Source organism: Chelmon rostratus, chromosome 7 (assembly GCF_017976325.1).
Source record: "Chelmon rostratus isolate fCheRos1 chromosome 7, fCheRos1.pri, whole genome shotgun sequence".
Lineage (NCBI taxonomy): Eukaryota > Metazoa > Chordata > Actinopteri > Chaetodontiformes > Chaetodontidae > Chelmon > Chelmon rostratus.
Genome location: NC_055664.1, coordinates 18,729,346 through 18,757,215, shown reverse-complemented (window position 1 = coordinate 18,757,215; position 27,870 = coordinate 18,729,346). Strand labels below are relative to the sequence as shown.

The 27,870-nt window shown below is 42.0% G+C and overlaps 2 protein-coding genes across 2 annotated transcripts in view; one reads left to right on the top strand and one right to left on the bottom strand.

Moving 5' to 3' along the window:
• The first annotated feature begins 3,189 nt into the window (after positions 1-3,189).
• On the top strand, positions 3,190-6,967 carry LOC121609219 (extracellular calcium-sensing receptor-like). The gene is made up of 10 exons (XM_041940796.1): positions 3,190-3,422; positions 3,603-3,906; positions 4,138-4,224; positions 4,363-4,470; positions 4,564-4,730; positions 4,837-5,311; positions 5,412-5,642; positions 5,757-5,880; positions 5,984-6,456; positions 6,533-6,967. The coding sequence occupies exons 1-10, from the start codon at positions 3,190-3,192 to the stop codon at positions 6,965-6,967; spliced, it is 2,637 nt and encodes an 878-aa protein (XP_041796730.1).
• A 16,835-nt stretch (positions 6,968-23,802) lies between these two features.
• LOC121608919 (neprilysin-like) overlaps positions 23,803-27,870 on the bottom strand; it is a 32,971-nt gene continuing 28,903 nt past the window's right edge. The window contains exons 20-23 of the mRNA XM_041940356.1: positions 27,705-27,770; positions 26,738-26,833; positions 26,239-26,315; positions 23,803-26,062 (exon numbers count right to left, since the gene is read on the bottom strand). Coding sequence (XP_041796290.1) covers positions 25,963-26,062; positions 26,239-26,315; positions 26,738-26,833; positions 27,705-27,770 — 339 coding nt within the window. The 3' untranslated portion in view covers positions 23,803-25,962. The remainder of the gene's footprint in view (positions 26,063-26,238; positions 26,316-26,737; positions 26,834-27,704; positions 27,771-27,870) is intronic.

The following is a 27,870-nucleotide window of genomic DNA, read 5'->3' as shown; positions in this document are numbered from 1 at the left end:
GGAGCAGAAACGGAGAAGGTGTAACAAAGGTTTATTGCAAAACACAAAGGCAAAATGGTGCGTGAGATCCAAACAACGAAAAGAGGCTTCTGAGAGTGCTGGGCTGTGTGGGCACGGGAGGCACTGGAAGAAAACAGAGGAGAGACACAAATTACTACACACGAGCAGTTCACTGGAGAGGTAGTCTTAAATAGTTACCACGAGAGAAAACTGGAAGCCACTGGTACCACGGAAGGTAGTAGTATACTCTGGCGTCGAGGAGCGTCACCGCAGGGTCTAAGTAGCCGTCTTGATTCGGAAGTGAATCCAGGTGCGTCCAATCACTCCTCGACGCCGCGGGGGGGGAGGGGAGCCTCAGAAACAAGGTAAGGTTAGCGCACACAGTCACGAACACAGGAAGTGGAATGTCACAATAAAAGCACCGGAAGACCAACCATCACACTCTGCGCTCCATCAGGAGCACTGTTAGCTTGTGCTCCATGGGCACCGGTCAAGTTCCAGTTTAACATCCTGCTGGTCACAGAGAAAAGTGGCTGAAACTCAATGCACACAAAGATCCAATCCAGCTGCAACACCGGTTTCTCACTAGAGGGCATAGACATGCCACTCTTCCAGGTCCATTAGCTCTCTGAGACTGAGACTCACTATAGATGCACTGAAAATATTGTAGTCGATGGTAAAAAACCTGACAATTTCACTGAACGGTGAGTCTGACTGCTTACAGTGGTCACTGCTCTACAAACATATTGGAGCTGTTAATGCTGGAGCGTTGACTGCTGATGCACACTGAACGTTTACTGTTGCTGCTCCTTCACATTAAAAGCATCCCACTGACAAAACACCAGGCGGGTTTTATTGTGCAGGAGGGATGCAATCTAAATGTCACCAAAATTTGGGGCAATAGCCATCACTTGGGTAAAGAAAATACTGTTAAAGAAGGAAAACAGATATTTTGGGAACCTGGTTTTCACTAAACTAGATTTATCCATGAAACAGTTAAAACTAATGTCAAAGAAACGTCTTTCTGGTAATCATATTACCAGGCAGGGCTGTCAACAGACTTGCTGGGGCCCAGGGACAAGAGACCATCATAGGGCCCCCACAGCACCCCCTCCTCTCCCTCCTTAAGGGCGCCAGAGCGGGGTCAAATCATTCTCTGCTAAGACGGGGGGGTAGGGGTGTTGTGCAAAAAAAGGAAAATATATATATTTGAAATATTTAAATATTTAATATGTTAAAGTTTTTAAGTATATGTTGAGTAGAAAATAATGTTTAATTCATCAGGCAATGATTTCATCAAAAAGAAATATGTGAATGTAAAGTGAAATAAATTAAGGGTCATTCAGGGGCCCCTATGGTCCTGAGGCCCGGGACAACATACCCGGTTGCCCCCCCCCCCCTGTCAACGGGCTTGTTACCAGGAGTTAGTTATCAACATAAAACTGCCCTCTGGCAGCTAGAGAACTGGTTGTACTGGAGGCAGGGGGCAAACCAGTTGGGTACGCAGCTAAAAAAGCCTCCCCCAGCACTGCACAGTGGAGAAATGTATGTAATGTATAATCAGTAAATGTCCATCTAAATGTCTTGTCTATCCCCTTTTCTTCTCTTCCCCATCCTGCTCTTCCCTGTTTTTTTTGATTGTCTGTCTAATTATCTGTCTGTCTGCCTGTCGTTATAGCTAATTTACCTCTTCTTTATCTCAATCTACTCATCATACCTCTCCAGTTGATTGTCTGTCTGTTATTCCTTTTTTTTCTGTCTGTCTTTTGCAATCTGCAAATTCAAGGACTTCATAGAATATGGTGAAACATTTAATACCCATGGGCTTTAATTATCTTGAATCTCATATGCCCGTGAGAACAGCTGTGATACAGCTGCAATCTCCTTATCGTTCACTTCTGATCAGCTTGTGTTCAGAAACAATAAGACTTTCCCCCAAAAGGACATTGATGCTTTAAGTGTAAGATCTCGTCAAAGGCTTACTTACAATAAAAGGAAACAACTGTATAGTAATACAGAGCGTTCTGTCTTAGGGCCCCTCTGTTGTTCCTCTTCTGAGAGTCACACAGGGACATATTAAGTGCATAACAAACCTCCATGACCCGAGGCAGCACAACATACAGCATTTAAAATGTTCTTTGCTGAACATCACACTGTGGTGCTCTGTTTTGTAGCCTGCGGGCTTTCTCCTGATAATGATGTGCACAACAGCTTAATGACTCATTAATTTCGCAATTTTAAACCTGTTTAACCCAACGCAAGAATAAGAACAAGTAGGGAAGAAAAGACTGTTTGTAAAAATACTTCAAGGTTAGATCAAAACTTTAAGACAAATTTCTGGATCCTGATGAAGTTGCCATGATTTTGAAAGCAAATTACTACTTAATAGTTTTGCTGTATGTCAGGTAACACTGCTCACAGTAAATGTACATTCAAAACAACACAATAATGGACCTTATGTACCTTTTTTCAGTTTTCCTCTCGCTCAGTAGTTCGCTATGTGTATCTTGTTTGTGTGTGTGTGTCTGTGTGTGTTTGAAAGGCATGTAACTTAGTTTAGCAGCCCCTTGTGACACGGGTCTACTGCCTGCCTCTTTACATCACTGAAGGTTGAGTTAGGCCTAGTCAGGCATGACACTGTGATATGACACAGCTCATGTCTCTCTCCATTATGGTCCAGTGCTGGTACCAGTTCCTTGTTATTGTTGTTACTGTGAAATGTGGGGCTCGTTTTCCATTGATCAGAGGCCCAGGGGAAAGGAATTAAATCTGACAGCTGGGATGTGAGGCATGTGGTATATATATAGGCTACAGGGCAGCATCCCAAGACTGGATTGCTTATCTGTGCAGTCTTAATGCAATGAAGATGTAGCACTCTGAAAGTGTTTGATGAACTTGTGCTAAAAAATAGGGTTTTATCTTGTATTTAAGGGCTTAGGTTGATGGTAATGTACTTATTATTTCTGTACATCCTGTCTTTGTTTGAATGGGGTCATAATGTAATATTTTCTGTGCACTAGCTCTTGCTTTTTACTGACCATCAAGAAATTACCTTACAGTGTGCTTGTCTGGATCATTCTTTTCTGGTGAGCTGTATAGATGTGCCTTTGCTTTCAAGCGTATACGGTGAATCAGCTCAAAGAAAGAATTAGTTATTTTCGGATGAGATCAGTAGAGTCAAGTCTTTCAATGAGAAGGACTGAGCTTGTGTTTGTGAGTCTCCTATGGTTTGTGGTATTTCCTCCCACGAATCCCCACCAAGACCAGAGCCACAAATGCAAAATAATCCCAGGTTCTATGTCCCTGCCTGTGCTGGAGAAAGAGGGGGACATCATCTTAGGGGGACTCTTCTCCCTTCATGACATGGTGGTGGAGCCCAGTCTGTCCTTCACCTCCACACCTCTTCCCACGCAGTGCACCAGGTAAACCACTTTTAGCTGTGGCTGCAAAATTGTGATTAAGCAACTGTAATTTCTGCTCTTGAGGCTAAATATGGCACAAATCTTGCTTTCATGCTTCTCGGTAAAGAGCTCCACACTTATAATTGTGCCAGAATTTAAAATTGCTACTAGCTTAACCTCAAAACATTTTCTCTCTTCCAGATTTAACTTCCGGACGTTTCGTTGGATGCAAACTATGATCTTTGCCATCGAGGAGATCAACAGAAATGGCAAACTCCTTCCCAACATCACACTGGGCTACAAGATCTATGACTCATGCAGCACACCTCATCAAGCTCTGAGGGCTGCCATGCAGTTAATGAGGAGTGACAAGGGTTCGGGGGTTGAAGGAGAGATGCAGAGTAAAGACACCTGTCATAAGACTGTACCAGCGGTGATCGGAGATGGAGGCTCTACGCAGTCTCTCGTTGTGGCCCGTTTCCTGGGCGTCTTCCATGTGCCACAGGTAAGATAGTCATAGCTATTCAACAACTGTGTACCACAATGTTTTTTGTTATTACCACCACTGGGGAGGGTCAAAGTTGATGGTCTCAAATTCAACACATACTGGCTTTAAGCTTTGTGTACTATGAGTTAAGTCCGACCGAATGATTTGAGAATGTTTTAAAGTTGTACATTGTTTCTTGTAGTCGTTAATTGTACAATGAAGTTACCACTTGTGTTTTGCTCCATTCAGGTGAGTTATTTCTCCAGCTGTGCCTGTTTAAGTGATAAAAAGGAGTTTCCTGCCTTTCTCAGGACCATGCCCAGCGACTTCTTTCAGGTTAGAGACAGCAGACAGTCGGATTACTCACAAAGTGGTATAACCTCTATACACAAACAAAAACATGCCCACATTTTCATGTCTGAAACTATATAGATCATTATCTCATTGTCTCTATTCTCCTCTTACTCTCTCTAGGTAGATGCACTAGTACAGCTTGTTAAGCATTTTGGCTGGACTTGGGTGGGCGTGATTGCGGGGGATGATGCCTATGGCCGTGGTGGGGCTAGCATCTTTGCCAGTGAGGTGGGTCTGTAATTTTTAATGCATAACTTATTAAACATACTGTGATCTTTGACTTGAATAAGTTGTCATGTGTCTCCCCTGCTGCTCTCGTAGGTTAGAAAGTTGGGTGCTTGCGTTGCCCTCCATGAGATCATCCCTAAGAACCGAGCACAGACTGCAATTTCATCTATCATTTCTAAGATCCGCTCCTCTGGGGCTCGGGTGATTCTGGTGTTTGCTGTGGAACAAGACGCAGCTGCGTTGTTTGATGAAGTACTCAGGCATGAGTTTGGGCTCTTCAGTTTTTATTGATACAGGTTTACTGGGTTTGAATTTATGATGTGTTTGTCATTACAAAAATTCCACCTACATGTCTTCTGAATTTAGGCAGGGGCTCACTGGGATACAGTGGTTGGCCAGTGAGGCTTGGAGCACAGCTGCCGTCCTCTCCTCCCCCAGAAAGTACCGCCACATCCTGCAGGGTTCTATGGGATTTGCCATTCGCCGAGCACACATCCCTGGATTGCAAGATTTCCTGCTTCGCTTGCATCCCTCGAGCCCAGATGCCCTTGAAGATCCCTTCCTGATACCCTTCTGGGAAGAGGTTTTTCAGTGTAGCCTGGGTGTGCATGAAGGTCAGGAACGTAATGTTGAGGGTAAACCTCCATGCTCTGGAGCAGAAGAGCTGGGGAATGTGAAGAATATCTATTCAGATGTGTCACAGCTAAGGATTTCCTACAATGTATATAAGGCTGTGTATGCCATTGTTCATGCACTCAAGGCTATGAGAAGCTGTGTGAAAGGAAAAGGGCCATTTCCTCTGCAGGCCTGTCCTGATGCAGACAATATACAACCATGGCAGGTAGCAAACCATATGCAGTCTAGATTAACAAATGTTACATGCAAAGACAGTATAGATTTGGCGATACTGCAAGATGATCATATGCATTTTCCTCCCATAGCTGCTTCATTACATAACGCAGGTGGAATACTTGAACTCATTTGGTGATGAAATCAAGTTTGACAAGAACGGTGACCCTGCAGCCATGTATGACCTGGTTACCTGGCAGCTGACACAAACTGGAGAAATGGGTTATGTCACTATTGGCAAGTTTGATGAGACAACCACAGCTGGACAACAAAAACTCCAGATACAGGAACAGAACATTGTATGGAATGGCAACCAAACCGAAGTAGGGTTCTCAGTAGAATAAAACAGTGTTTTGTGAATTGCATTTTGTGCAACAATATTTTCATTATTTGACTGTGTGGTAACCAGTGCAGTATGCATTTCCTCTTTTGCTCAGGTTCCCTTGTCCGTATGCAGCAGCATTTGTCCCCCAGGTACCCGCAAGGCAATCAGACCTCAGTTCCCTATCTGCTGCCATGATTGTGTGGCTTGTACAGCCGGGGAGATTAGCAATCAGACTGGTGAGGAAAGGCTAACTGCCCACATTTTGTTTGAGAATCTGACCTACAGTTGCAGTGGTAAAGCCTCAGGATAGCAGCTGAAGACTTCCTGTCTTTCCTTTAGATGCCATAGAGTGTGTTCGCTGCCTGCCAGAGTTCTGGTCCAATGCTGAGAGGACAGCTTGTGTCCCCAAACAGGTGGAGTTCCTCTCCTTTAATGACACCATGGGCATCACCCTGACGGCTATTTCCCTCTTGGGCTCCTTCTGTACCTGTGTTGTGGTCTTCATATTCTCCTATCACAGGACCACTCCCATTGTCAGGGCCAACAACTCTGAGCTGAGCTTCCTGCTGCTCTTCTCCTTGACTCTGTGTTTCCTGTGCTCTCTGACCTTCATCGGCCGGCCCTCTGAGTGGTCCTGCATGCTGCGACACACAGCGTTCGGCATCACCTTTGTCCTCTGCATCTCTTGTATTCTGGGGAAAACTATTGTGGTGCTAATGGCCTTTAAAGCGACACTTCCAGGAAGCAATGTAATGAAATGGTTCGGGCCTGCACAGCAAAAGGCATTCATTGCCATTTGTACACTAGTCCAGGTAAGGACTTCTTTTAATATGCTTTGAACTGTTTGAAATTGAAATGTTTAGAAAATATATATTTCTTTTTATGCAGGTTATCATCTGTACAGTGTGGCTGGTTGTTGCTCCCCCGATTCCACGCCAACTGATTCCCCGTGAGAGCGCTATTGTCATACTCTTGTGTGATGAAGGTTCACCCATAGCATTTGCTCTTGTCCTGGGCTACATTGGCCTGCTGGCTAGCCTTTGCCTCCTTTTGGCCTTTCTGGCAAGGAAACTCCCAGATAACTTCAACGAGGCCAGACTTATCACCTTCAGCATGCTCATTTTTTGTGCAGTGTGGGTAGCCTTTGTTCCCGCCTACATCAGCTCTCCAGGGAAGTACTCCACGGTCACAGAGGTGTTTGCTATCTTGGCCTCCAGTTATGGACTACTGGGCTGCATCTTTGCACCAAAGTGCTACATAATTCTACTAAGGCCAGAAAAGAATACAAGGAAACACCTAATGTCCAAAGCTGACAAATTTTAGGAGATCATGTACATTTTGTGAACTTCGTTTACTGGCTTTCCCCCATATAAATAAAAGATATGTTGATCTCATCTCACTTTCAAATGTGTGATTTTGTGGAAAATGGATGAACAGTTACATTTCACCACCAGATGGTAGTAGAGTGCTGACAATACTCCCTTCTGTCATTCATCATGTCCTATCAGGACGTGCACACATGCACCTTTATTCTAATCAATACATTTCCCAAATGTCTTTGTACGTTTTCCTGTACAAAATTTTTACTCCTATACTACAGTACGTTCTTACCTTTGGTGTAGTTAAAGATTTGCTTTAACTTGAAAGAATTCATGGGTGTGAAAATAAATACAGCCAATATAATCACAGAAACAACACAAAAAACAGTGCATCACCAGAAAGAGGTGATGCAATTACTTGAACCCCCTTATAGTTTCACTCCCATTTATACTCAGAAAAAAAGTCAACATTTTTTAAAAAAACAGTTGATTCAACTGAATGGTTTAATTTTTCCAGCTACGACTCCTCGGACGTTCTCAGTGGGAACGCGAAGGAGAGCTCATTGCTGGATCTGAATGAGATTTGGCAGCAGTGTCCATGCTGATTTGACCTGAGATAGAATGATGAGGCCCAGAGTCTCTGAGGTATGCTCTGTGGAAATCCCAGCTGTCATTGGTTAATTAAATCCTCATACTCCAGAGGCCTTTACATATAAACATCACGCCTGGCTGTTCCCTACAATAACAAACTAAAACGTCAGACATTTTTCCTGCTGTCCACAGCTGCTCTCAGGCTAACATTGATTATCCGCCACTGATTGATCTGTTGTTTCTCCCAAGGCAGAGGAATAAATTGGTCTCTGACGTCCATCAGGGACAGACAGAAGGAAAAGGTGTCAGGAGGGGGCAGATGGACGGCGATGTTTTATTGACACTGTATTAGTCGATTTACAGTTATTTCAAACCTTCACTCTTCTTACCCTGCATTTTCATCTCCTCTGTCCTCTCTCCTGACAGCAGATATGTTTCTCTCCATAGTGCACAGCCCATCGCTGTTTCATTTCAAAGAGTAATCCGTCAGGTGGTAGAAACTATTTGCTTGATCTAATTAAGAAGAACAGAATCGATCATCTCTGTTCGAGGGTTAAATAATTTGAATGAGAAAACACTGTGCTGTAATTTCTTCAATAAAATGAATAGGCCATCAAATTGCAGGCACACAGACGTTAAACGAAGTGTGTCGTGACTGTGAAAAATATATTAAAAGAGCAAGTGAGTGTAGAGAATTAGTCCAGGATTCACAGAAATCCAATCCTAAAACGACTGAAAGAGAACAAGTTGAGATGTGGCGACATTTGCTGACAGTTTAAAGGTAAACGCATGAGGGAATTAAATGTGTAATAAGGGCATAGCTTCTACTTACATACAGCTATTTATCATCTCAGTCTTGTCATCAGTGACTTTTTCATGCGGCAAATGCTGACCAGATGTTTTCCTTTAATGACAAAAGACATGCCCGGGGACACACAAGGGTTTACCTCACCCCGCCAGAGGCTAGACAAGTAAAAGAAAATATAGCGTCATCAGTATGAAGTTGCGATATTACATCTTGGGGTGAAAGGAAGTGTTATCTGTGATTGGACTAAAGATACACAGATGAAGTAACACAATAAAATTCAGCAGCCGTAAATTTGAGTTTGGCTCAGTCTGTGTCGCTTGTTTTATTTTGACGACGTCAAAAGTGTTGCTTCAACTTAGTCTGTTTTTAGGAGGTATTTCGTAGTTGTTAAACAAATATTCTGTTAAGTGTCTTTCAGTCGGAGTTGCTAACAATCCACTTGTGACCTCTGCTTGACAACTGCTTGAGACTTTTCCTCCCACCCAGTTCAGGAGGCAAATCACAATTGCAAAAGTCACAATTGGCATCATGTGTCATTTGCAGGCTGACACGCACCATTGTTGCCTAGATTGCTGATGCATTGGTGATAATTACTGAAAGGAAAGGTCTCAAGAATTATGACTATATGCAAAATATACAGATATGCAAAAGCGAAAAGTGTGTGCATTCAGACTTTTACCAACATTAGGCAAAATACAAATAAATGGATATTTGTGTAAAAACCTTATAAACTATCTAAAAAATGACCATAAAGTAGAATCAATAGCTCATTAAAAAACATTTAGTGCTGCTGTAGGGCTATTCCATTTCAGTGTGAAGTTCAGTGCTTCTGTTCTCTTCCTCATCTTCTGTAGCTGCACCAGTGTTTTACCAATGACAGCATTCGAAGACATAATGTAGCATGAAAGAAAGAGATTTAATGGAGAAAAGTAAGTGTACGTATCAAATAAATTTTCATAATCATTACGCAAGCTGGGTGACTGAGGCATGTCTTGCAAAGATTTTCTTTGCGGGATGTTGACGTCTCTTTCACCATAATCCTGGCTGTCCAGAATTTTTCCTTCTTGAAACCATGTCTTTTCAGGTAGCTTCTCTCCAACTTTCTTTCACCTATTATGTTAGTGAGAGGCAGTGTCATAGAGGAGACGGACACCATAGAAACCACAGCCGAAACTAATGGTGTCTGCCATAATAGCACCATTCACTGGGGCCCATGTGGTTGCTTACATACAGGGCAGCGAATGATCTGAAGGTCTCAAAAATCCTGCTAAATGGATGTAGCGGTAGCGATGATGGCTTTTTTGGATTTGTATGAATCACTATGCTAATCATATTATGCACCAGATCCAAGTTGGGGTGTTCTAAAATGGGAGGACAGATAAAAAAATGTGTTGACAGCAGTTGAGAGACAGCAATACACAGTTTCTCATGCTAAAAAATATGTGTGAGAGCGAACAGTTTTCACAGTGTGCAACACAAACACTCACATATCCACTGCATGATGAATGAATGAGTGGCACCACATTCACTCATGAGCTGATTAATATGATGAGATGTTTATTTCTATGTATGCAAACATACATATTGTGCAGATTTTTTGCTACAGTGCATTCAACAGCGACATTTATTAGCTTAGATAAGGTTGCTTAGTGCAGAAGAAAAGTGACAATATTTGCAGACAAACAGCATTGAATATTATCGATTTCAAGAATATGTATTCATTCTTTCTCTTGTTGTTCTTCTCAAAACTTGATACGTAAGCAAATTCTGTTTTCCCTTCCACTTAAACTTTTTTATGTCTTCAACATTTGACCATGAGGTGTTGGTATTTCCCACTATTTGGCCCTCAAGTGTATTTTAGTGTTTTTTCAGGCCTCAGAAGAATAATAAAACACTTTCGGGCAAAGATGCAGAACAGAAGGCCATAACTGGAGGGCAAAAATCTCCACTGCAACAGTGTTCTTCCCAGGAGAGCTATTGTAGGAGGGCACAAAGGTGACCCAGACAGTACAGAAGATCAGCATGCTGAAGGCAATTGGTTTGCCTTCATTAAAGTTGTCGGGGACTTTCCTTCTTTAGACAGCCCAGCAGGCCAATGTGATGTTAATGGGTCAGGAAACTGCAATGTCATTACACCATTATTCTCTTAGCATGATGAAACTACAATGTAATACTCCCTAAAATGTGATTTGGCACCATCTAGGATGGTGCTATACTTTATCCGGAGGTGTGTGTTGGTAGTAAAGGAAGGTGGCAAATTTGGCAGCTGTCAGTGCTGCCCCAGCAGCCAAGATGATGGAGAGAGCGATTCCTGTGGTGTCATTGTACAAGGAAATCCACCTGCTGGGGGAATGCATACTGTGTGGTTTGAGTTGAACAAAAGGACAGGACAGGACATGGAATCCGCTCCAGTGATCCTACGATGGAGAGACGGAGAAAGCGGATGTGTATTATTGTTTTTCACGGATACGTGTGAAGGTGCTGTTATTGTCTTTTATTAATGTCAGCTAGGTCACTGCAGTTTAAACCCTTCGTTACAGCTTTTATTTACAGTTTATTCTCATAATGTGTTAACTGTTAGCAAATCTTCACTCATGCAATGAAGAAAGAAGATGACAAAATCTGCCACAAGTGCAAATTTGACCTAATAAATGTCATGTTAGTGTTAAAACCAAACCAAAACAGAGATCAATCTAAGATAATATCTCTGAATTTAAAATGAAAATTGTGTTTATGTGTATCTTGTGTCCCACAAGGTCAAAAACACTTTTAGCAAATAGATATAGATTCTGTACATCTAAAATTATGTGTTAATTTAGTTATTCAAGCAGTATAATAAAGCAGAAATAGAGTTGAATTGGTGCTAGAAAAAATATATATCATGCATAAGTAATAAAAGTGCTTTTAGGTAATAAACCCAATGGATCACTAGTAGACAAACATCCTTTGTTTAAAATGTTAATAAATGAATGATCTGAATAAGTTAAGTTTTCTTACTTTAACTCAACTTTCAGTTCGTTAGTTAAGTTTTTTAAGCACTTATTTATTCATGTTAACACAGCGAGGAACATTTTTGGGCTTTACATTCGTCTGAGCTTGATCTGGATTCTGAGGTTTCAAGGTGCAAAATTAATGTTCTTTTCCCTCCTGCATGTTAAGAAAAAATACCTCAGAAAACCTCAGACTCTATAAATAAGCTAAATGATGGGTGGTCCCTCTGATGGCTTACATAGAGAAAATCTATCGTTCAGTAATGAATATGTTTTATTTGCATGCTGAAACAGAACAGTGAACCCTCCAGAGTACCTGTATTGTTTCTAATTCCTCCCTCAGCACACATGCATCCCTCTTTGTACAGCTTTTTCCTCGTACCAGGAGACCAAGGACTACTACACACAGACACAGGCGCTTAGTATCGGGTAATGTAGTAATATTATAGTAATATTTCATCATATGCTGAGAATTCAGAAGCAGAGACACCCATATATTGAATTTCTGAGTGTGTGAAATAAAGACTTATGATTTTAAAAAAAGAAGCAAAAATTTGTGCTTCCTGGTTGCTGCCTCCTCTCCGCACCACTCTGTTCATTTTGATGTGAAACTGGATCCTTGGAGGACACAAAATGGCCCATAGCGACAAAACTCCACTGGACACTGTTCCCTGAGCTGACACATGCCAGTTCATGATATCATATGAGGCAGGTGGGTCTCCGCTCATGACAGCCAGTTGAAGGTGTTTAGTGGGATATCTAACAGAAAAAGGCTGTTTCATCACTGCTGAAAGCGATCCTTGTGACACCTAACAATAGTGTCGGCTCACCTGCTCCCTCCTGCTGCCAGCCCACCTGCACACCTGAGGCTCATCAGTAATCAGCCTACACGGTATATGAACCCTGGTTCTTCACACCAGTCTTTGCCAGATCATCAGTTGTTCTGTGTAGTATGTCATCTCAGCTCCCTTTTTGCCCTATGCTCGACTCTGCTGAACTCACACATGTGTTTTGTCTCCTCGCCCTCAAACACTCTGAGCCTTCCTCCACCTGGATCTCCTGCCGTAAGTCAGCCAACTCCCCCTGCCTCATCTCTCTGGCCTGTCATCGCCTGCCGTTCTCCGCTACCCGCCCGGCTCAGTCTCCTTGGATTGCACATTCTACTGCACATTCTGAAGAGTCTGAAAAACAGCAAGCTGTTTTGCACACTGCACCCATTACCCAGACTGTAGAATTTCATTTACTTGTTCAGGCTACAGCAGGCATGTCAAACTGATTCCATAAAGGGCCGTGTGGCTGAAGGTTTTCGTTCCAACCAAGGAGGAGCACACCTGGCTGGAATCAATTAATCAGCTGATCTCAGTCTTCAGCTGATAACTAAGTGATCCCTTGATGTTGATTGGTTGGCCTGGTGTGCTCCTCCTTGGTTGGAACAAAAACCTGCAGCCACACGGCCCTTTATGGAATGAGTTTGACATGCCTGGGCTACAGCATCTAGACATCGGTAAAATGGACTTGCAGGAAGGCTAGTAAGCTTTTTCCAGGTTCACAGTTCAGCATATCTTTTGCTTGATACATCAGTGTACAAGTGCCTCATCGCAGAGATGAGAAACAAATGAAAAAACACATTTCAATTTAAAAGAGATGAACATTGCGAAGGAAATGAGAAATCAAAACATTTTGTGAATGATATTTCAAATGATTGACCACTTTAGTCCCTTTTTCCATCAGTTTTGCTCACCTATGGCCTCTGAGCCTGAACGTGAGGTCTCTGAGACAGAACCATAAGTAATCCAAGTCTCATTAGCAATTATCTGTTACATTCTGGCGGACCACTTCCTTTAACAAAGCCTGACAACCGTGAGAAGCAGAGGTGCATCATGTAGCTGAGAGGATGCATCTAGTTTTTGTAATATATGTATGTCCAAATAATGTGATGCTTAAAAGCTTAAAGATTTAGTGATTAAATGAGCTTTACTTCCTGATCGATTCGAAATGTTACCACAGCTCTGGCGGTGGATTTCTGAATGGTTTCAACAATCCTCTGTGGTGTCATCTTTGAATAGTTCTTGGAGTGAAAAAAGAGATATATTAAGAATCAAAGCGCGAAGGGCAGATGATAGGAAAGAGATAAGATGGTAGAGGATGAAAAGGAAAGAGAGGAGATATGTAGTGACACTTTCAAAATGAGGAATTATAGCACCTTTGGAATCTTTTCATGGTAGGAAACACACACGTCAGTTCCCCTGAGTGTATCCATTAACATCTGAATCCCAAATCTGCCAAAATCATCATCCACAGACACCGGGCCCACCCAAGTCCAGCCCATCAGCTGCAGCAGCTCAGCCATGGCCCACGCCTGTGCAGCAACGTTCAGCAGGCAGACAGACTGAGAAAGTGAGTGACAGGGAAAATGAAAAACAGAAATATAGCTGAGTTATACTTAGCTGTCCCAGGGAGGCACTTGATCACCTGCATTTGACCCATATAAACTATTTAGGAGCAGTGAGCAGCTACTGTGCGTTGCTTAAGAATGAGCTCCAAGTTTTGAGGCCGGCGCTGTTATCAAAGGTAATTGATGGAGTTTCTCTAATACCAAATGTGTTTGATTTGGAAGAAAACAGCAACAGCCAGAGGAAACCCGCGTGAGCAAAGAGAGAGCTTGCAAACTGAGCACAGACGGCTGAAGTTAGACCAACTGGGACTGGAACCCATGAGCTTCCTCTTGAGAGGGAGCAGTTTAACACACTGCAGCCCAAACAAAAATGTGTAAGAAGAGAAGGGAGACATATGGTAGTACACAGTAATACAAACACTTTGCAGCAAAACAAAAGCTCATGAGTCATTGTTATGTTTACAACACGTCAATTATCCTCACCACCAGTATATCAAGCACCCCAAGGGTGTTTGCCACAACTATGGAGGAATGTGTGCATCGCCAACGCTAACTGGGAATGAAGGCACGAATCCACATTCGGAGTTTGCCAAACGAACTTCCTGTCAAGTTACGAAAGCCATGGCTGCTAAGAGAGTGGTGCCCTCTGCTCGGCAAGTGTCAGCCGCCAGATAGCCGAGGGTGAAGTTAGGCAGAAGGTCTGGGCAATTGTTATTTTCCTCCACTGCAAAGATAAATCAGAAATCAAGACACATGATGACAGAGTGCATAAAACATGGCTCAGCTAAAAGAGAAGAAAATATCTAAGTCTTCAAATTCTCACATTTCACGGGCGGCATTAACCTTCTCACTCGGAAATTCCAACTGAGGCTGCGGTGCCTTCATCTGATAAACACTATCTGGATTAGACCATCAGCTGGCAGGGCTCCTCTGCATAAACCCCCAGGATCATCCCGGCAAGGCAGCAGAGGAGCAGAGCGCAGATACGCATCACTTGGAAGACAGAAGTGCAGCGAGGGAAATCCAAATGAAGGACAGAGTCTAAACAGCATCGATAAGTTAATACACGACACATCGCGTCTAAATACAGCCAGATAAAAGTAATGGAAGTACCAGCAGCCAGAAAACCCAAACCTCCTGTGGAGAGAATTTGTAACCTTTATAGAAAATGCTCTTTCTGTTTTTGCGGTTGAAAAAGAGGCCAATCTAATAGTCATGCAACATATTGTGCAAACAAACGTGTTATTATTCTATTTCCTGCTCAAAACACTAACCCATACCTCAACTCTGTAATAGGGGTGCAACAGTGGTTGCGGGTCACCTCTCTCTCCGCAGCAAAGGAAGGAAGAGGAAGACGATGCATTTGATAAACATAATAAAATTAATTCCACATGGGAGGGAAATCAGATTGTGGCTCACCAGGAGGAGAAAATTAGTTTGCTATTGAAGGGAGCGAATGGAGGGTACAGTAATTTGGATTTAACAGGAGGTGTGTTCATTCACATCGCCGGGGATAGCAGTTTCAAAGCAGATGATGCAATTGTAATTTCTATTATCTTAGTATGAGATAGCAGCTCGAGGCAACAGCCTTTCTCTCACTGATTCACTTGACGGATTTGAAAAAACACAAAGAATATTCTCTAAAATGTACATCTCTGATGGTCATCAACAGCCACACTCTTCAGTGACAGCAGGGGTTGGGTAATTCCATGTAATTATGCAATCAAATCAACCCCATATCTCTCAAATCTCGCCATACTGATGATGGGCTGTACGTGAGGGTGTGCTTGTGTAGATGTACAAATAGATTAGAGAGGCCTATTAATGATGAAAGGGGTTAGAGGGAGAAAGAGAGAGCTGTCATTTTCAGGAACAGACCCTGTCAGGGACAAGTGTTCATCCAATTACACCACGAGTGCCCTCTCCTCTCTGCACTCCCTGTCTTCCCTTCCCCTCATTCTTCCTGCGCTCCTCATTTCCTGGACCACCTGATCTTTCCCTTCCTTCCTCTCTTCTTCTTCAGCCCTTGTGGGTCCTTAAATAGTCTCCAGTGATTACCGCTCCTCTCCTCTTCTCTCTTCCCCTCCTGCCCGCTCTCCTCCTAGCCTTTAAAGGAATAGTTTGACATTTCGGGAAATGCATTCGCTTGTTTGCTCACATTCACTCATAGCATTCCTCTTCCTCCTCCTCTTCGATGTGAAGCTGCAGCTTACAAGGCTTATCTTAGCACCAAGACTGAAAACTGGGGGAACGAAAAGATCTAATTTATTTAATCTAAACAAAAATGGCTACAATTTTTATTTATTTATTTAGTTATTGTACAGATTAGACAAACGAGATATAACGTTAATTTAGGTTAGCGGCTCACTGCATTATCACAGCCAGCTGTTTCCACCTGTTTTCATCATGTCTTTATGCTAATCTGAACTAACTGGCAGCTGGCTGTAACTTCACATTTACCCTACAGACATGAGAGTGTTATCTAACTCTTGACGAGAAAGAAAATATAAGTATATATCCACAAAATTGCAAGCAGTTCCCTTAAAGTTTGTGCGCTGTTTCCTTTAAGCACTAATGCTTGACAAGGTCTTGCTCAAATGGTCAAAATTCACAGAAGATATTTCAGTCACGTCGTCATAAATTTTGATCAGATGCTGTTTACTAAAATGAGTTTTCCTGTAGCTCTGATATCGACCCGTATTGACCTAACTGAGGACGACCCAGTACACCCTCTGGAGAGAGTGTTGCCAGCCCCAGGTGCAGCAGCTCCTCCAGGGGCACACATGAAGAGGAGGCCAGGGCCCAGCACAGCTGGGACAAGGTCCACAGAGAAAAGGGTGTGACAGGAATGGCCTCACCTCCAAAAGATGAGAGAAAAATGTAGGTTTCTGTCAGCAATATCATGCTTTTCATGCCACTAAGTAGAGGCGAGCAGTCCGAGGTTAGCTGGGACCGATGAAGGGCTGAGGATGGATTCAATTCCAAGTCCGCCAGATTTGTTCCGCCCTGCCCTGCCGGATTCCAGTGTCAGCTCCTCACAGCATGGAACCTGGCGCTGCACCCATCACAACAAGAAGATTAGAGCAGAGAGAGGTGACATGTCCAAGAGAGGTAAGGAACCCACATTCCACGCAGAAGACTGAGGCGAAAGTTCAACCCAATAAATCTTTCCACATCCTCCCGACACTTTGTTATTGTTTCTATATCTGTCTCTCTAGATGTGGGTCCAACAGCTTCATCCCACAAACTCGTCCCTGTTCTGCTGATCGTAGGATGGATTGCTGCCTGCACAGCAGTTGTCTACTTTGTCTACATTTTTGCTTGGGTATATTAGTCCATCTTTTTTTTAAGTATAATAAATGCTTGTATATACATGCATCAGTGTATGAATGATACAGTACTGTATTATGCAAATGCCCTTCACATATAAAGTTTATATATGCCTAAATGGCTGCATTTTTAATGTGTTTTCAGCCACACTGCTGGTGTGGCTCTGAGCATGGGAAGCCAGTCAGTCCACCACTTTAATGCAGACTGGATATTTCAATAGCTGTTGGCTGCACTGCCATGAAACTTTGTATAGACATTTATGAGGACCCCTGAGTATAAATTTTATTGATTTTGGTGATCCTCTGACTTTTCCGCAAGGGCCACAAAAATAGATATACAGCTGATATTTGTGGTGCTGCACTGATTGCCAAGATATTTGGAACAGAAGCACATGTCTCTCTCATGAAGAATTGTAATACCTTTGGCAAACCCTTAATATTTCATAAAGCATCATCATCAGGTCAAAATGACACTCCCGTTAGCCTCAGCTGCTGATTGTTGGCATGCTAACACACTAAAATAAGATGGTGAAAAGAGTAAACATTAAACTTGCTAAGTGTCAGCATGGTAGCGTTGTCATTTCTGCATGTTAGTGTGGTGATGTTAGCATTTAACAGCCTCTCTTAGGCTGCTGTTATGGCTGCAGACTCAGTCTTGTTAAAACTTTTTTGTTGATTTTCAAGGCTGAATTCATAGAGCTTGAAAGCTTGCAAATCAGCAGATTCTCACTCCCAACTACATACATACTCTTTGTCAGCCCTAACCCTAACCATTAACTCTTACTAAAAATGGGTATCCAGTGCTGTAAAAAGTGACGCTAAGCGGACCTCACCAAGCATCTGTATGTGATTAATTGGGAGAACAAGTTGCTAAAATGTAAGCACACAGTACCTCCGATATCAGACCAACAGACTGCAGCCTCAGCCAGTGCGTTTGTTCCTCTAATGGATTAAGATTTCTTTCTTTCTTTCTCTGGCAGAAAAGAGGTGTGCAAGGATGAAGCTGAATTCGACACAGAAATATTAAGTCCAGGGGACACAGGGAAGAAAAGATCAACATCAAGATTTGATATTAATTTTCTCTATTGGCTACGTACTGTCAGCTATTTTCAGACATGTGGAAATACTGGTATGAAAGTGAGCAAAGGATGTCTGCCGTGGTCCAGTTATAATGATTGTTTAGCTCTGAGTAAAATCTGCTTTGTCTGTCCTGTAAATTAATCAAATAAACATATTTCTGCATTCTTCTCTTCTCGATTTGTTTAATACATCATTTGATCTTCTCTGCCCTGCAAATTATAACTCTTTTAGGCATCATGGATTTAAATCCATTACCATCAAATAGGTGTCCCATTGAGAACACCCAGCTTTTTCTGTGAACATGTCTGATGTGATACATTTCAGTTTTTGTGTATTCAGGCTTCTGCACTTCAGTCAGCAGAGCTCTTCAAAAATAAAGTAGGAAAAACCAACTGTGATTTGTAACTAAGAAGCAGTAAAATGAGGAATGCATACCTCGGTGTGTGTGTGTGTGTGTGTGTGCGTGTGTGTGTCCTCTGTGTATTCATGTCACACATCAAAAATATTGGGTGTTAGGACTGGCAGTGTCGTTGCCATGGCTACCACACGTCTTTCTTCTTTATTTCGAGTTGTCCCGCATTCTCAAAGGATGTGAAGACAAAAACAATGGAAAGAAAATTGAGTGGGGAGCTGCACTTTCTTAAGCACTTTTAATTGTTATGTGCAGAGATGGCCCCGGGGGGGTTGGGGTTTAAAGGACTATTTCACTTTTGGCACATTACTTAACTCAAGATTAAAGCTGAACTAAGCACAGCATCACAGATTTCAACCATTATTTGGATTTCTGCTAGAAGCAATCAAACAACTAATGTTTGCCAGACATGTCAGCTCATAACTTGCCATTACAGTCGAGCCCCCGAACCCGTAATGGTAGCAGTGTCAGCTTTAAAGAGCATTTTGAAGTCTGCATTTAATAACCAGGAATTAGATTGTCTGGTTGTTACTGCAGGTTGTGTCATATCCACTTTCCCATGAGCAGGAGGTGTAAGCCTTATAAGCCTTCGCAGGCCAAATAAGCCTGTACAGTCGGTGTCATGTTGAACATGTGCGCCAGATGCAAACATTAGTTCAACCGGGCGACGAGGTCGGAATGGAAACTTTCTGTACCACAGCAATGCAATAGGGTTTGTAAGAACCGCGCGATCCAGCAAACACTTGCACACATATAATCATGCAGAAAAACACGTTCATGCATACAGTCACGCTCACTCATGCACATACAAGCTAAACATACAAACAACATACGCACACTGCTTCATCAGGTTGTTTGCAACCGGGAGAGTAATTATGTGTTCACTTCAATAACAGCAAAACAGTGCCTCTCTTTTACACACACACACACACACACCCAACCCTGGCAGCCAGGCTCAGTTTGGCATTTCTGTCCTCAAATACATCATTATGCAGGTACACTGCATGGTGCTGTAAAAGATGTCTTCCAGGTGTGGTAGATTAACTCTGTGTGTTTACTATCTAGATTTCATGTTTATTTATGCTCTGCTTGCACCGTGGAGTGTGTTTTGTTGTTGAGAAAATGAATTGTATGAATTATACTACATGCAACATGTGTGCACATCATACATTGAATGAAAATGGAATGAAATACATACCATAAGAATGTAATATTTTTTTCATATTATTGTAGTCAATACTGCTAGCAAGATTGGTAACAGCAATAGAATTACATGTACCAGTGGTGCTTACAGAACTGGCCTTTGAACAACCTGGCCTAAGGCAGGTCATTTCAAAGGCTGAAGGCAAAGCCACGTCTCAGCTGGTCTTAAACTTGTTTTTGGGATCACAAAAAGGGCCCTGCGTGTGAATCTGGTGCTCTTTCCTGACTCACAGGAAATTCTCAAGTTGGTTATAACAGTAGCTTTAGGCCAGATCCAACCGTGCTTTAAAAAAAATCAATAAAACCTAAAAATAAATTCAGATACCCAAAGCCACAATGAAGTAATGTGATTTTGTTGTGTAACTACGGAGCTGCTACATTGCGATGTAGTGTTACAACCACCAGAGTCGGGAGATTAAAGTCCATGAGACTTTCTTCAAATGATTAAAAACTGCAGAAGAGAGATTGCATGTCTGTCTTTAAAAAGCTGCATCTCTTTAAAAAAAAAAACGCCCGTTTATGCCTGAATGATATTCTTTCAGAGCAAATCACTTTAGTCAACTGTATCTGTGCATCAACATGGCGCAGCAATGCAGGAAACTACAGCTACTGCGCTTATGGATTATTTGGCCTAACAAGAGCATCGAAATGGAGAGCAAAACGAACCCTGTAACCAGAAGCCCCACAGAGTACCGCGTGTCAGAGTGGCATTTCCCATCGTGACAGAAAGTGTGTTACATCAGCTGAACCAATTAAGTGCTGTGACCTTCATGCCAGTCCCAAACTTGAAGCAGTTAATTAGAATTGCATAGTCTACATAGTCGCTGACCACACTAAGATGTAAAAGTAATGAAACTGATCTTTCACCTGTCTGCTATTAAAAGAGGATCAATGGTTACTTTAATGGGGGATGCAAAACACATTCAGTCAACAGGCTCTCTAGATAAATGTTGTTTTGATTGATTAAAGCTATTTGCTGGTTTGAAACAACATCTAAAATTCTTTTATAAAAAAAAACTGTAATTGGGATTTGAGTGATTAATGATCCTATTTGTTGGGGTGTGGTTGAAGTGCTGCATGATTAAATAAGAACAGAAAAAGGTGCGTGCACTGCAGTGGCCTGGTGACAACGTGAGGAGAAGGAAAAAAGCTGAATTACACAAATGGCGTGGGTGACGCTGTCACTGCCAGGATCAATGTCTTTAAGTGTGTTAGAGCAAACAAACACGCAGCTTAATTGTTTGGAAGCAATAAGATGCAAGGCAGGAATCAACAGATGGTTTGTATTTGCTATTCGAAGGAACAAAGTCATCTGTAATCCTGTTAAGAATGTAATTTAACTTTTGTGTTGTGTCGATCACCACGAGCTCATCTGAGCAGCACAGATATGTTGAACAACCACAGGATGTCACTGTTTCGCATTCATTTGGGCGTGAGCACATACACCTTTGTGAAGGTTCAAGCAGGAGATGAAAAGCGTAGATTCTGAGACAGACGAAGTGAAACTTGCAGTTTCTAGATTTTCAGCATCAAATAATAATAACACGTTTGCTGGAAGTGACCGGTGTGGTAGTTGTGTGTTCTCTTTACATTTCAATGGTTAAATGTTGATTCTATGAGGCTCACTGTGTTGCTTGTGGTTATATCAACATTTCTAATATACATTAAACAACGTAAATCCTTGACGTGTCAAATTATACACGTTAAAGGGACACTGCCCTCCCTCACTGCCTGTGCACTGACTGACTAGAAGTCATGTGTTTTTAAATGGAAGAAGTCGTTTAATTTATGTTTTAAAACAAGAGCACCAATAACAGTGAGACTTTCAAATGAGCCTGGGAGAGAAAGATCTTTCATTTACCCCAGCACCTGAAAGAATGTTGGTATTAAAGCCGTGAAAATTAAAACTTTTTACAGAAAATTCAGCCTATTTAAAATCAGAATGTTTGGGTTTCAGTGGCCTTTAACAGCGAGAGCACAGTGAAAGTGCACTTCACAATAAGAGCTCCTTTCAAATCAAGTATGCCGTAGCACGGTGCCCACTCTAATTGCCTACCTGAAACACTTTCTCACTTATGATCCTAGTACGCAATTTGCACAATTATTTCTGTGTATTCACACGTGTGCTTTTGTGCATTTGTTCTTGGCAGGTATGAATGTGGTGGTCTGTGTGTGCATTTGTGTTGTGCTCGCCTTTCATACACCTCAGTCACCACACACAACCCCAAACACTACTGCACACACACACACACACACACCGACAGGCATTCCAGAGGCCGCATGACCGTCCCCCACACACACACATACCAGTGGACCCACTAGGGTCACCCAAAGGGCACACGAAGGAAAACCGAGTCGTTTTATGACTGCAGGGCAACGGAGGGGAGCAGAACTTCGTATTGAGAGCAAAAACAAAAGAAGGTCTAGCATGGGCAACTTTCTAAAAACTGCCCTCAAGATCAGAGGTTTAGAGTCCAAATGTGTTGCTTTTGTTTAGTTTTTTCACTGACAAATGTATTTTCAAGTCAAGTTAAGTCAAGCTTCTCATTCTCATTAAGATTAAACGCTCCCCGTGTTACTTGAGGATAAAACCTCAGCCTTTTATAGTGCAAAACAGCTCCCAGGAACATGCTGAGGTGTTGTAATGTTAGCTGTGATGTTAGCAAGCATAGCTGCTAATGACAGGGAGGGTGAGAGCACGAGGAAAGTGGGTGGTGTGAACCAGTTATCTGCCAAAGTGCTACCAGCCAACGAGAGTGAAAGGGGAAGCCGGGCAGTAAATAAGGAATTGCAACTGATATTCAGCTGAAAACAATACTTGAATGAGTGTTAGAGAGGTGGAAATGCATTCACCGCACACTCACACAGGCTACATGGAACAAAATATAAAGAATAAATCCACGTTGGTGACATTTTCTGGAAAGCAGAGTAAAACCCAAAATATGCTGCTGGACTGCTCCACCTATCAAGGGTAGCGTATTCACATTAAAGCTGTTCAGCTGAAACAGTGTGGTGTAAACCACCAACAGGCTGAAATGTATACATTGTGGCGAAAGCATTTTTTAAAAAGAAATGAATGCAATGGAGGTCATGAACTTCCACACTTTACTTTTGTGTATTTGCACAAGTGTGTGTTGGTTCTGGCCCCTCTTGCACTGCCCCATTCCTCAAGATATTTTTGACACTTGGCTTCAAAGTTCGGCCTGGTGCTCCTGCTTGGCTCCCCTGTCGTATACATCCTGTACATTACAATTCTCTTTGGCTCTCTCTTTTACCTCTGAACCTCTCAAAGAGTTTTTTTTCTTATTCCCTGTACGCTGGCCTGTCCAGTTTCAGCCTGGGTACAAGCCATTCCCATGCCAGGAAATGTGCTTGTTGGTTCATTGCAGCATGGGGTATATTTACCAGTAGGCAGCTCAGGAGCAGCCATAAAGATATTGCACATTCATTTGTTTGCATCGAGTCTTTGACTAACTTCACACATTGGCCCCCAGTGCTTATAGGTCCAATTAGTGGGAAAAGAGTCTGGGCTAATGCTGCATTGTAATTAATTTGTTTGCTTTTTTTCCTGTCTCTGTGGAAATTACAAAATGAAACTGAACCCCCATATTCCTACTACTCCCCTCAAGTCAGTAATACTGTATGAGTGAAGCAAAAATAGCATGTAGGAATATCTGTCAATAGTTTAACCCTTAAGAACGCTGCAGGCCGCAGGCATAAGGAAACAGCTGCAGAATTTCTGCTTTTTCTGTATATAAAGTCTCTGAAGTCTCGAAAAAAAAAAAAAAACATTAAGTCAAGTAAGCAGAACCAAGATATTCCATATGCTCACTTTCTTCTGCAGTGTACAGTTTAAGTCCAACATTAAGTCCATCTGCCAAAAATACTATCAATGCTTCAGATGTAATGTAATATTGTTTTAAGTTAAAGGCTTGCGTTTATAGAGAAGCCTGTTTCAGATGCTAAAACAACACACACACACACACAGACGCACACAAACCTTGCAGGACTGCTCACCTGCAGGCTCAGCATGTTATTTAAAGATTTATTTGAAAAGAAAAAAAAATGCTCCTCAAGATGATTATCAGTCATTATTATAAAGTATCTAAATACAGGCAACTGAGGTATATCTGTCTTTCTATGGGTGAAGTGAGAGAGAGAGAGAGAGAGGCAGCCTGAGGGAGTGAGCGACAGAGACAGAGAGACAGAAAGCTTGCACAAACAATGGTAGGAACAAACCACGTGGAAACAACAATGTATAAAAGCTGGACATGGGGGGTGTTGTATACAGTCTGAAGAAGGCGTCCACATGATCATAGTCATTCATTGCACTAATTTCTATATAAAAAGCAAAGGCAAAAATTTCCACAATTAACAATCCAGCATCACAGCCTCAATTACATTTTAACGTAGAAAACAAAGCAATACAAAACGATGAATCCTGAACTGACCACTGACTTCATTAAACCATCCGCATTCATAAAAATGCATGCACTTTTAAAAAGTTCATTAGACTCCAGCAAGGACTCACCCCGCAGCTTAAAATAGATAAGATACACATTCCTTTGCAAAAGCTTAATTATAACATTTGTCAATTTCATTTGCTTCAATGAGTAAAAGAATCATAAAAAATGGGTAATATGACACACTTTGCTAGAATAAATCAATATCAAACTTAGAAATCACTTCTTAAAGGAATAGTTCCAACATTTTCACTTATTCCCTCTCAAGTTAAGAATATTAATACCACCTTCATATCGGTCTGTTCAATATGAAGCTACAGCCTGGAGATGGTTATCTTAGTTTAGCATTAAGACTGGAAACAGCAAATTTAAAGCACGCCAATCATCATATACATTTTGTTCGCTTGATCCATAGAAAAATGGAAGAGCAAAAGCTCCAAGTTCTGAGTTTTTGTTATCACAAATAGGTTTGCAGGCGGCTGGCAGAGACTAGACTCATTTTAAAATTAACAAGAAGCAATGTGGAAATTAGTCAGCTTTAAAGGTGCTAGGTCTTTCCAGTCCTTACGCTAAGATAAGCTAGCCGACCGCTGGCTATAGCGCACTGACATGAGGGCGGTATTGATCTTCTGATCCGAATCTCGGAAAGAAAGAACATAAGCATGTCTGCGAAAAAGTCAAACTATTCCTTTAATGTCACAATTTCTTATCCTTTTGTTCTCCTGTGAATTCACACACACACGCTCTCACACACAGTAGCACAACAGATCATGTAAGGCATACCAGTTTGCTCGCAGCGATAACAATGACTTACAAAGACTGGAAAACGCACAGAGACATGGATGCGTACAGAAACACACAGGAGGCTCAGTGAACACTAAAAGGGTCTGGTGTCTGTCGATTGTCAGCTCAATGATTCGTGACCCACTGTCATCTTAAAGGCGACAACTTCATTTTGGTTTATTTGACATACTGCTAATGAGCAGCAGCCGCCTGTCAACTGCAGCTAATTCATAAACATGAAGTATAGAACATTATTGTGTAATATCTGATTACGGTTAAATATTTACTGGTCTATTCAACAAAATAAATTCATATTTTCTGTAATAATTTACCTAATCTAACCCTACGTATTAACAAAGATTACATTACGAATACATTGTAGCGTGTATCAGCATGTAGATGAAGGCTGAAACCAGCTGAGGTTTTATGTGAGGCGTACAGCTCAATCCCACATACAGTACAGTGGTTCAGCCCTGTTACATGTATATAAGCATGAGTGGGTGTGTGGTGTATTCATATGCCAGTGGGTTTGAGCACATTTGTCTGTCTGCCCTCTCTTGCCAACTACTTCTACAGTATTTTGACACTCAAACACACATCGGTGGACTCACACGTGAGGAATAAAACAAGGTGAAAATGGAGAGAAGGAAAATAAAAAGGTAAGGAGTGATTGTATCCAGTGAGTAGCAGAATAATCAAGCTGACTGAATGAACTACAGTATCAGAGTCGGAGAGACAGCGCCCCGTCTGTCCGTGAGGGCACAGTCTGCTGCTTTCCTCGGAGGAAGTGCATACTGCAATGTCAGTCCACCAGCCCTGGTCCGTCCAGCAGAGAGCTAAGGGGAGCTTCCACTTCCCTGTAGCCCCCCACGAGTGCTCCAACAGGGGAGAGGTACTGTAGGGGGACCTACATCAGAACTGTCCCCCATCCCAGAAGTCTGTAGGTCACCACACACGGCAGGTGTTTTCAGGGACCATGTAGCTGCTCTTGTTGCAGTTGAATGCTTTGGCAAATTCAGGGAAATTTTGAAGGGAGCCCAGCACCCTGTGACACATACAGAGGAGATTGTGGTTTGAGATTAAAGCAGCTGTATTAGAGGGTTACTTAAGTTTTAAAGTTGCATGGCATGTCATCTTGTCATGGTTTTAAAAGGTTTGCTACAACTGTGACTTGTTTCCCATCCTTTGCCCCGAGTACATGGCTGATTGATGTGAATATACCTGAATTTCCCTGGACTGTGCACATCTACTTTGATGGAATTAACAGCTTGCTCTGGTCGGTGTGTTCCACACCACACCTGCAAAATATAGAGATTACCGCATACTGCATTAGACCAATAAATATCACTTATCAATCCATTTACCAAATCATCCACCCTCTGGACCATCCCATTATCAGTTGACCCATCATCCATCCATCCAGCCATACGCTACCGGAGCAGAGATTTGGAGGAAGATTTGATAAGACAGATACTAGGATGACCTGCTTCAGACCAAAAATGTTGCTTACCATATCACCATACCCTGCAGTCGGTTTCCAATCATTCATCCATCTATCCACTCATTCACCCAGTCTTTCATTCCATCTATCTGTGATCCATCTATCCACCAAATTATTCATCCATTCATCCATCCATTTATCTATCCATCATCCATCAGTTGTTGTACAGCATCGATCAGTCAATCCATCCACGCATCCATCCATCCATCCATCATCTACCTGAGCAAAGTTAAGGAAGAAGAGTTGATCGTGGGAAAGGTCAATGCCGGGCAGTGGTGGCTCCTCTCCATGCTCCTTCACATAGTTCTTATAGGCCTGCAGCGTTAATAGAAAACAAATGTTCTCATCGTGTTCTGCTGTTTGGAAAAATATCAAAAATGGCTCAAAATGACTGAATCATTACTGATGATAAAAATCTAGCCGAAAGCATTATACCTCTGCTAATTTAATGTGGATGTTGCTATCAGCAAATGTACTTTATGTGCCTCATAATAACATATCTGACTCATTACTATTTAATGGTAAACATGGCAAATAAACAGCAAATGAAACATGTTAAATTTCAAATACATTGCTCAAGTTATTCTGCTCTCTTCATCAAAATGTCTCATTTCTGAGGATATCGCCTGTCTGACTGGGTAGAAACTCTGAAGCAGCAGAAGATTTATTGCAACAAATGTGTTGCTGCAGCCACTTATCTAACCTACAATTTCAGCAATTAAATTCACATTTAAGTTCTGTGTAACATTTTCTGTCCAGCGTGAAACTGCAATTATAATATAAAGGTATGTTGCCTGAAATCTTGTTATTCATCCAGGACTGATAAAAGAGCACTTTCCCTCAAAGAGCAAGAAAATTGACAATGTTAACGTGAATAAATACAAAACAAACACTTGTATGCCATCACGGTTGATCTAAAATAACAATATTTGTTCTCTCGTATTGAATTCAAATGCTTGTCTCTGTTCACCTCTGGTCAACACTGCTAAAATCAGCAGCAACACCATGTCGTTCATTGTTGTGTTTCCAATAGCTAATGAGCCAGTTGGTGACCTGGCAAAATGACACATCTATTAATGATCGCAAGCAGACAACGATAAGAAACCACAGACTGAATGCGATCCTCTGTCATCTTTAAACCAGGGCTCTTAAACCAAGTTTCCTCCTTTGTTTTCAGGCTCATTACCTGATATGCCTGCCGTATCCCTCCATTGTCAGCAATGTTCTCCCCGAGGGTGTTGTTACCATTTAACTAGAGAGGGAACATAAGAGAGAGAACACAGAGATTGGCAGGGAAAAGGGACAGAGGGGGAGATGGTAATTTTTCCTCTGTATTTCAGCAAATCACAGAT

Excerpts from the sequence above, each read along its gene's own strand:
- LOC121609219 (XM_041940796.1), top strand. The coding sequence starts at position 3,190 with ATGAGAAGGACTGAGCTTGTGTTTGTGAGTCTCCTATGGTTTGTGGTA. Across the intron at positions 3,907-4,137 it reads GCGTCTTCCATGTGCCACAG|GTGAGTTATTTCTCCAGCTG; the intron begins GTAAGATAGTCA and ends TGCTCCATTCAG. Across the intron at positions 6,457-6,532 it reads CCATTTGTACACTAGTCCAG|GTTATCATCTGTACAGTGTG; the intron begins GTAAGGACTTCT and ends CTTTTTATGCAG.